The 10,751-nt window shown below is 33.8% G+C and overlaps 1 protein-coding gene across 3 annotated transcripts; it reads left to right on the top strand.

The window, feature by feature from the left end:
• Positions 1-1,473: 1,473 nt before the first annotated feature.
• Positions 1,474-10,751, top strand: LOC114271675 (uncharacterized). 3 transcript variants are annotated; one of them, XM_028213279.2, is made up of 10 exons: positions 1,474-2,036; positions 2,424-2,628; positions 4,006-4,596; positions 5,060-6,451; positions 6,551-6,875; positions 7,179-7,440; positions 7,540-7,756; positions 8,679-9,040; positions 10,109-10,255; positions 10,406-10,751. In XM_028213279.2, the coding sequence occupies exons 2-10, from the start codon at positions 2,506-2,508 to the stop codon at positions 10,428-10,430; spliced, it is 3,444 nt and encodes a 1,147-aa protein (XP_028069080.2). In that variant the 5' UTR covers positions 1,474-2,036; positions 2,424-2,505; the 3' UTR covers positions 10,431-10,751. The 3 variants fall into 3 exon arrangements, with proteins under 3 accessions (XP_028069080.2, XP_028069084.2, XP_082723120.1); XM_028213283.2 differs by having other exon boundaries at positions 1,934-2,042; XM_082866994.1 differs by lacking the exon at positions 1,474-2,036 and having other exon boundaries at positions 2,208-2,628.

Here is a 10,751-nt window from a genome sequence, read left to right as displayed (position 1 = left end):
TCATTAGGTTCCAGATGTAATAGTCTATTGAAAATTTGATACGCATATTTGAGACATTTGCATTGATCATTATGAGATCAACTCATGTCATGTTTAAGTCATGGATCCAGTGATATCTTAAATTGGCAATGATTGGCAATGATCTTTTACTTTGTTCACTTATTCTTTCTTTTTATTTTTATTTTTCCACAAATTTAATATTCCAATACAACATCAAAGAACCGGCAAGGACTATGTAGCTGAAGTCTTATTTGGGGTTAGGCCCAAATGATGCTCTGCTGAATGGAACCATTAACAGCACTACAATACATTTTGTAATTTATATACAGAAAAATTAATGTGGTTTAAATTCATTATGGTTGTAGTCTTCACATTACCTAGAATCAATTTGCATATTGATTTTGTATGCATGTTTATGTCTTTTTTATGCGTACGTGGAATTATGATTGTATTTAATTTAGTTTTGGGATCTTCCCAATCATATAACTCTCCATAAGAAAATGATGTTTTATTTTATATATTTAAATTTATTATTAGCAACACATTTAATTATCTATTTCTTGGTGAATTTTAATTGAAAGAACAAAAATTTTGATTACGAAAGTTAGAGGGTAACTCTTCAAGATTAATGTTAAAGACTTGCACTTGGTGTGAATTCTTTTTTCAATTATTATTATTTTGTTTATTTTTGGGATGTATACGATTGATCACTGCCCATCATTTTATTAAGGGTAGCTCTAATTTAATGGATAAATAAAAATATATTGGAAATTGCATATTAGTTGCTTTTTAAGAACAATAATTACGAAATTAAGGTGATCCACCTAGAAAGTGGCTTATCAAATAATGTCAGGAATCAACAATTCATATATAAAAAAAAATACTAAGAAAAATAATATATAGATCAAGAATTCAAACACAAAATAAATGTTAATAAAAGTAATGTATGTTTTAAATTCATTTCACATGTGAATTCGATTGTAACAGGGTTAAACCACACACTACTTGATTTTGGTATTTTTAGGAAACATTAATGTGAGGGCTCAGCCTTTTGGCACTACTTTATTAAGTGCGGAGGATAACAGATAAGTTCCTCTTCATATATTATTTTTCTATATATTTTTTTTTATAATTTTAATTTAGATTCACAATAATAATCTGAACCGTTATCTTGTAGGCCCTACAATGAAAGTCATCTATGCAAAAAAATTAATTTCATCGGATCACTATAAATATGAGAACAAATAACATTTTATTTTATAAAATAGATGGTTTAAGTTAAATTATATTTACCATTTATTTTATAAAATAAAATGTAATTTATTTTTATATTTATAATTTTTTAATGAAATTAATTTTTTACATACATGACTTTTATTGTGAAACTTAAGAGATAAACGGTTCAGATTATTAGTACGAGCCTAAATTAAAATCATAAAAAGAGTATAGAGAAATATATGGTGAGATAAAATATAAAACGAACCCATTGCATGTGCCGCTAGTACAGTACAACTACTTTGCTAGCTGAGCTCAGTTCAGCTCAACCATTGAAAAGCAAAAGGCGCGCGGACTCACCATTGGTCCTCCTCCCTCACGAATCCGGATCCTCACATTCCGAATAATCACCCACCAATCTCCATCTGAATAACATGAACCCATATTATATTATATTACGTAGCTTTGATTAATTGATTATTCTTGTATTGATTATAATGCAGTAATTAATATTAATGGGGGAGGTATTTTTTATGTTTTTATTTTTTGCAAATGAGGTATCCTTTATTTGTTTCTTTCAAAATCTCCCTCTTTTTTTTTTTTTTTTTTTTTTTTTTTTTTTTTTTATGACGTTCCCACTTCTCTTTTACCATCTCATCCTTTTGATTTCTTCTTTGGTTGTAAGTTGTATATATACACACATCACAAATATATACTCAACACTCTCTTTCTCTACAGGTGCCTACTTTCTTGCTGCTGAAGGAGAGAGAGAGAGAGAGAGAGAGAGAGAGAATGGGGGGGTCCTGCTTTGCCATGCTTTTGTATATGTCTCTTCACTCGACTCTTGTTAACTTCCTTTCTTTTTTTCTTTTTTTCTTTTTTGTATAAATTTTTTTACTTTCCTCGTACAACAACACTTTCTCTGCGCATAATTGTACGGCATTTTCTTTTTCACCCATCTTTAAAGATATATGCATAGACAGCTTTGGATTGGATTGGGTTGGAACCTTAAAAATTAAGCTAAATGTATATGTACATTTTCATTATTATATATCTTTCTCTCAAAATGGAATCATTTACTTTGCCTTCTTCAATCTTCTGTTACTTACTTCACTTCTAAGCGAGCCTTCTCTCTCTATTCTCCCTCCACATACACATAATTGGATATTTCTCTGTGTGTGTGTGTGTGTGTGTGTGTGTGTTTTCAGGTTATCTTCTGAGCTGAGAAACTGAAGTGGGTATGTTGTTGGAATCCATAATTTTTGGCAAGTATAATATTGTATAACAGAGATGATGGGAATGGGAAGTAAAGGCCAGAAGGCAGAAGAGCCCAACAAAGGTCAAGGCCTGATAGATTTGGTTTTTTCTTGGTCTCTTGCTGATGTACTCAACAAAGATCTTTACAAGGGCAAGGTTTGGAATTACATATTCTCCCTCTTCCTAATTGCCTTCTTATGAGAGTGTAGATATGTATCATAAACACTAGTCTATATACATTGTGTTTTCAATCACAGTAATTGGTAGTGGCGCAGCCAGGATTTTGATTCAAGGGTGCACTATTAAATTGAATCCTTAGAGATATCAATCACAACCTAACCTAATTCAAATTTTATTTGGTGATAGAATGACCAAAGATGATGTCAAAATATGTTAACAGTTATGTTTAAATTAATTGATAAAAAAAAAAATTTATTGTTGATTTGCTATTTTAGTTCCTTAATATGATGATAATCACAATTTAAAATGTAATTACATACCTACAAAAGAGAGGAAAAAAACAAATAGATGTAGAGAAAAACATGGAGAGAAAATATGAGAGAGACATGAGTGAAAAAAAATAGTTATAAGAGAATATTTTGACAAAATTAAAATTAAATATTTATGGTGGTGCCAAATTGTAAGGAATTTATTCAAAAAGAAAGATGGGATATAAAGATTTAGAAACATATTTGAAATTAAAAGGGAGTTATATAAAAAACCTTTCATAATTGGAGGTGAAAGTGTGATTTTCAAAAAATGAGAGGGGCATGTGTCTCCTTGGTTCCCATGTGGCTCTGTCACCGGTAACGGGATATGTATTGGTTTTGGTATTGATGATATATTTGTTGATATTGGACACTATCGACCGATATAAAAGTGAATATATGTATTAGAAGTCTACAATTTCAATATGTAACGGCCAACAAAATGCCAATATTTAACACCTTTATTCATTTTTATGTAATCTCTTCAAGGTTTAAATTCCATTTTGAGCCACTCACAAACATAATTGGCTAAATAGAATGACAGAAACTGTTATAATATTATTTTGCTTGTTTTTTCTGATTTCTTCTTAATTAGAATGAATTGCTAAAGTGCATGCAGTTGCCACAATTGATCATTATTGGCCAAAGAAATTTATATGTTTAATTTAGTCCTTCAAGCTCATCGATCAACAACAAATGTTAATTAGTGAATAAACCTATTGTTTCCAACTCTTTCTATTGCGGTCATAGATTTTGGAAGCAGAGTATTCCGTGCCATGACAACTCTTTTTGGGTTCCTTGCCACCATTTGCCCATTGCTAAAACTTGTGACCAAGGATCCTCTAGAGTGAAATTTTCCTAAAATTTCCTAAAGTGCTACATTGTGTGGTTGATGTGACTTGCCAGTAAATCTCAACCACACAATCACACACTCTAGGAAACTTTAGGGAAAAATCACTTTAGAGGATCCTTGATCAAAACTTGTAAGTGATGATTTTGTTTATAAGTACTTTTAACTCTTCACAATTGTGAACTTTTTTGACAGGTTAATTTAATTCCAAAGACATTTTCATCGACAAAAGATTACATGAAGTCATTTATCTACCCCCTAATTGAGGAAACGCATGCTGATTTATTCTCAAGCATAGAGATGGTGGCTCGTGCACCTACTCGTGAAATATTGATGGTTGAACCAACCAAAGGCTTTCCTAAAATCTTGCGCTACAATATCATATTAGAAAGAATGGAGGACACTGCAAATAATTATGGAGGAATGTATGAGCCTGAGGTCGGAGATCTCATTGCCTTGACAGAGCTCAAACCCAAGTGTATAGATGATCTTCATAGGCCTAAAACACCTTATCTTGTTGCTTTAGTTACAGAGACGGATGATGATTCTGATTGTTTTTGGATACAACAAGAAGAAAACAAAGATGATTTTGATGAACTTGAAATTAAAGTACTGTCGTCGAATCTCATCATGTTTGATGCAGATGAACTAGAGGGTCAGAACAAGAAGAGAAAACTTTTTGCTGTTTATCTCACAAACATGATTACTAATATTCGTATATGGACGGCATTGCACTCAGAGGGGAACATGAACATCATTAAAAGAGTACTGCAAACTGATTCTACTGTAAGAATCACAATATGTTTTCTTACTCTAAGTTATTACTTACACAAAACTTCCTTGGGACACTATCCACAGACTTCGGTTTGCTAGGCTTGTCCATGTAAACAACAAATGTGATTATATGGTTGTAAGCTTTTGAAAAGTACGCATATGAAGCATAATCTATTCCCAGGAAAAAAAAAAAAAAAAACAAGTGCACAAAATGCAATGCTGTCGTCTCTGTCTTCATCCTAGATAGAGCCCACACTTTACCAGGATGAATGCAGTGCTACCATTCTATGTTCTTTGCAGTTTTCTACGAAGATTTTTTTGTGTTTGTAGCATTATTGGCTTTCGTATACATATAGCACTCCTTTCTCATTATTTGATTCATATTTATATTGCATTATTTTCTTACTGGATTCAGTCTTGAGTAGATAAATACATTTGCTCGAATCATTTTCACTTGTTCTAACTTATTTTACAGATTGGGACCGATTGTATTCACTGCTTGTCCCAAGGGAATGACAGTGTTTCTCTATCCAGTGTGAGGAATGTCATAAGGTCATTTAATCTGGACGATTCCCAAAAGGCCGCTGTTCTAAGTTGTATTGCTACAAGAGAATGTCATCATCAAAATACTGTCAAACTAATATGGGGTCCTCCTGGGACCGGGAAAACCAAGACAGTTGGTTCATTATTATTTTCTCTATTGAAGTTGAAATGCAGAACACTAACCTGTGCCCCAACCAACATTGCAGTGTTGGGAGTCACTGCACGGCTCATGAGTTTGGTTTGGGATGCATTCAAGGATGATACTTATGGGTTGGGAGATATAGTATTGTTTGGTAATTGGAAGCGAATGAAGATCGATGAACATGAAGACCTTCTTGATGTATTTCTTGATTACCGTGTTTTTATGCTTCTCGAAGCTTTTGCTCCAGCTACTGGGTGGAACAAAAATTTGGAAGCAATGATCTGTTTACTTGAAGGCCCCGAAGAGCAGTACCGTTTGTATTTGGAAAATTGGGAAAAAGAAAAAAAGAAAAATGGTGAGGAGCCAGAGGAGACAAATTTTGGAGATAGGACTGTGAAAAGCAATCAAGACGAAGAGGATGATATTCATGATCAAGAAGACTTGAAACCAATGGATGAAAGCGCATTTTGGAGGAAGAAAATTGTTCAAACCTTGAAGGAAAACAACAACAAGAAAAAACAGAAGAAAAAGAAGCCTTCTAAAAGAAAAAGCCAATCGAAGAGTGATAAAACAGAGGAGGAAAACAGAGGAGAAAGGGTGGACAAGTGTGAAAAACTCAAGACATTTGAGGAGTTCTTCATGGATAAATTTAAATCCATTGGAAATGATCTCATCTTTTTGATTCCAATCTTGTACACCCACATGCCAACTTCTATCATTTCATTGGAAGTAGCAATAAAGATGATTAGAGCTCTTGATCTGCTAAAATCATTTCGAACTTTGCTGCGTACTGATGTTGCTGCAAATAAGTTTTTGAGAGAACTCATTAATGGAACTGCAGATGTCGGAAACAGGATTAATGGATTCATGAAGTTGAGTTCTGTCAAGGCAGAGTGCCTTCAAGTACTCAAATTCCTTCGCGAAACCTTTTCTGTTCTAAATACTACTGCCAAATATGTAATTCGAAGTTTTTGCTTGCAAAATGCGTGCTTGATATTCTGCACTGCTTCAAGTTCTGCTAAGTTGTGTACACAAGAAAAAAACCCACTGGAACTGTTGGTGATTGATGAAGCTGCTCAGCTCAAAGAATGTGAATCCACTATTCCATTACAGCTCTCTGGTATCCGTCATGCTATACTCATTGGCGATGAACGACAACTTCCTGCAATGGTTCAAAGCAAGGTTTCTGATCTAATTTAATTTAATTTTGTCTTTGTGTTTATCAGTCTTTTATAAAAATTATTATCTTGTATTGACATCTTGAACATCTATGCTTAATAGATATGCCAGAATGTTGAATTTGGAAGAAGCTTATTCGAGAGGCTGGTGTTATTAGGGCATAAAAGGCATCTTCTTAGTATCCAATACAGAATGCATCCATCAATAAGCATGTTTCCGAATAGGGAATTCTATGACAATATGATTTCTGATGGTCCGAATGTCAAAGAGAGAACCTACGAGAGGTGTTTTCTTCAAGGAAGTATGTATGGTTCTTATTCCTTCATAAATGTAAGCTACGGCCAAGAGGACTTTGATAACAGACATAGCACGAAAAACATGGTGGAGGTAGCTGTGGCCGCCGATATTGTTGCAAGACTCTTTAAGGGTACTTCTTTTCTATTATAGTCAATGAAAAGTTTTCGAATTCTTTGAAAACTAAAACAGAAAGCAGAACACAGAAAATAAAACATACCAAATGGGCTATAACATTTTAGTGTTTTCTGCATGATTCATGATTAATAAGTGAGGATTCTGATATCTGGCTGCATTATTCCCACTACAGAATCTGAGGCCTCAAAACAAATTTTTTGGTCAGTTTTCAAGTTTCTGGAAAACAAAAATAGAAACAGAAGCATTACCAAACAGGCTGTAATTTTTTATTGTTTTCTGCCTTAATCATGATCTACAGAATCTAAGGAGTCAAAACAGAAGGTTAGGATTGGTTGCATATCACCATACAAGGCTCAAGTATTTGCACTTGAACAAAAATTTGGAAAAACATACATCACAGACGCAAACAGTCACTTTTCTGTAAGTGTTCGATCTGTTGATGGGTTTCAAGGTGGTGAGGAAGATGTCATAATTATCTCTACTGTGCGATGCAATGTGCGTGGATCAGTGGGCTTTCTTTCCAATCGTCAAAGAGCTAATGTGGCTCTCACTCGAGCAAGGTATTTTTTTTGCATAGCTTAACCTTGTGATAATTAAGCTTTAGATTGTGTGGTAATTATTATTTTTTTTTTTTGGGGGGGGGGGGGGGGGGGGAATAGGCATTGCCTTTGGATTTTGGGGAATGGTGCTACTTTGATTAATAGCGGCAGTGTGTGGAAAAAATTAGTTGTAGATGCCAAGGCTCGTGGTTGTTTTTATGATGCGAATGATGACAAGAACTTAGCTCAAGCTGTTGGAGGTGCCTTAGTTGAGCTTAACCAACTTGATACATTACTCAATCCTGGTTCTTTTCTGTTTAGTAATACAAGGTGGAAGGTATATATATATGCTCTCTTTAATTGTCAACAATTGTACTATTAAAACCCTTTCATGTCAAACATTTCCATGCATCATTTATTAAAATTGCAACATGGTTGCATAAATCAATGCTTTTCTCCTTAGAAGAGTTGTGTCAAAAGCCCCCTAGAAAGAATTATGAAAATTCTCCTGTTTGTAGTTGTGTTTTCATTTTCCCAAAAAAACACAAAGACTTAGGAGATGAACTGTTTCTAACATTGTTATCAGGAAACAGCACAGGTTTTAGGAAACATCAAAAGTCTATTTTAGAATTATTGAGAACTGTTTTTGCACAAAACTGTAAATGATGATGGTTTCCCTAAACAAATTGGGTTTCTCAAGAATAATTCTAGAAACAATTCGCCGAACAAGTTTTTTTTTTTTTTTTTTTTTGAAAAATAAAAGCACAACCACAAAGCAGTTTTTTCAATTTTCAAGAAATGTTTCTGCTGAAAAATAAAAATGCCGAGTGTTTTCCAACTTTTCATAGTTTGTGTTTCTAAAAGCACCAAAATGAAAACACATCCAACCATGTTTTCTTTGCAATTTAGTTCATAATAGCAAGCAATTTGCATATTCGTGAACTTGTTGACCTCTACTCTTATCATTTTGGTCATCTTAACTCTGCTCTTTCTGTGCTGATGGCAAGAAAAAGTTACTAATCAGATCAAGTTAGGAAGATTTAGCAAGTAACTATTTGAATTTTTACAATTAGATACTCAATGCTAGGTGTTACCATTCCATGTTTGTAGATGAGCTAAACTGTGTTTCCCAAACAAAAGCAATCTGTACTTGATTCACAATAGAAATTAAAATGTCTTCGGTTGATCACATGAATTTTTGTTCTTAAATTACAACAAGTCTCACTATATGATCGTCGCCCTTTTTTTTTTTGTTACAGGTTCGCTTTGGCAATGATTTTAGGAAATCCATGACTAGAATCAAGAACATAGAGATTCGTAAGAAAGTGCTTTCTCTCTTACAAAATCTTTTGAGTGGCTTGCATCAGAATCAGAAGAACAAAGTTCTGAACATGAATGGGACTTCTTCTCAACTGTTGGAGGTGCACAAGGTCAATAAATTTCTGAATCTCATATGGAGCATAGACATTGTTAGGGAACATTCAACAGACATCCAGGTTATAAAGGTTTGGGACATTTTGCCATTGGCCAAGATACCTAAAATAGCAGAGCATTTCGAAGCTGTATTTGGGAATTATACAGTTGACAAGATGAACCACTGCAAATGCAGAAGACTCGAAGGGTACGCAAGCTGCATCTTCTTTTGCCATAATTTTCTTCCTAATTTATTTATTAATTGTCATGATCTAGAAGTTAAACTAGATGTTTTTTGATCAAATGATCTGTTCCATATAGTAATTATACAAAAATAAAAATAAAAATGAAAATTTTGTTTGAAATGTTGGTCAAAACTTGCAGCTACTGAGCACAACATGACCATATTTTCCCCCCTCTTAAATGGCATGACAAAGGCACATATATAAATTACTATTGCTTTTGTTGTTTCTTGGTAAAGTTTCTCGAATAAGCAGAAGATAGAAGGTCCCAATTTTTTCAGTAATATTAACAGAACTTAATGACATTTCCATCAACCCTATCAGAATCATGCCACCATAATGCTTGCCACCGCCACAACAACCTAGCCTCTATCACACACCCCCTCGCTCCCACTGCCTCACTACCTGTGTCCTTTGACTAACCATCAGAATCATCATTTTATGAGCTTAGGGGATGACCTGGTGGTTTGGTCCTTGTACACTCCTAAGCTCATAGCAGAGTTTTAACCCCTGCGACGACCTTCCCCTTTCCCCATCCCTGCAATTGGTATCTTTTTTCATTTTTCATGTTCTTGAAAACAAAAACAATGGGAAGTTCGAAAACATCCAGCGTTTTGATATAGTTTATATTTTCTGCAAAAATAAGTTTTGAAAATTAAAAGTGTAATGTTTTATTTTATTTTATTTTATTTTATTTATTTATTTTTTTTTCTTTTCTCATAAACAATTTTCAAAAGCGAATTTTCAAACAAATTTATTGCTTCTATTATCTGTGTCTCTATTTCTCCTCCATTGTGTTGCCACTACCTCCATCTGGTCACTTATAATCATCTTGCCTCCTGATATGCAATTTTTGTGTCTAAGTTGTTTGTATCTCATGCTATGTATTCTTCGGGGCATGAGGATTAGGGGAAAAGGAATTGGATTTTCTTTTCTTTTTTTTTTTGTTGGCAAAATTGAGAAGCTCTAGAAAGTTTCTCATAAAAAGGTTTTTGTTTATTTTTTAATTCTATGTAATCTTTCAATTGCCACAGGAATTTAGCGGTTCCAGCAACATGGCCAGCCAACTCAAGTTCTGGTACAAAGGCTTATCTGGCTGGTGCTGATCATGTTCAGTTTTTACAAAGCCGAGTAGCTTCACTAAGTCTAAAGGATACACCTGCAGGATCATCATGGAGTAGGTGAGTACTTGGAATATTCAGCCTTATTATAATCAGTCCTCTTTACTTGCAACACAAAGTTAGAATCGTCAAAAAAATGGCTGGCTTTTGTTTTTTTTAATTTTTATTTCCTTGTTTAATGTTTTATCTATGAACGCTGGGGATGTGAAGTCCAAAATGGAGAGTGAAGCAGTAGAAGCCATTGGAATGAAGTGGCGGCAAAGTCATGCAACAAAGTATAGTGCATAGCAATATTTGGTTTCATGGGAACATCCAAAGGGTCAATTAGACGAAAAAGATTGCTAGAGAGTGAATTGTAAAAATTGTTTTGTGACCTTATCCTGGTGTAAGAATTCTTGATTCAAGAATTCTATTCTTGAACTGGCTCTTGATTGATTTTTCTATTCTTGATTGACCAGTTCTTGAATTCACCACTTGAGTCTTTGATTGTTCTTGGTGAATTCCTGTTGCTCTTAATTGATTTTTTGTATTAATTGATGTGACAAATTTATTAGAA

This window comes from Camellia sinensis, chromosome 4, assembly GCF_055761805.1.
Source record: "Camellia sinensis isolate YWXY chromosome 4, ASM5576180v1, whole genome shotgun sequence".
Lineage (NCBI taxonomy): Eukaryota > Viridiplantae > Streptophyta > Magnoliopsida > Ericales > Theaceae > Camellia > Camellia sinensis.
This window is presented reverse-complemented; position numbering and strand designations above follow the sequence as displayed.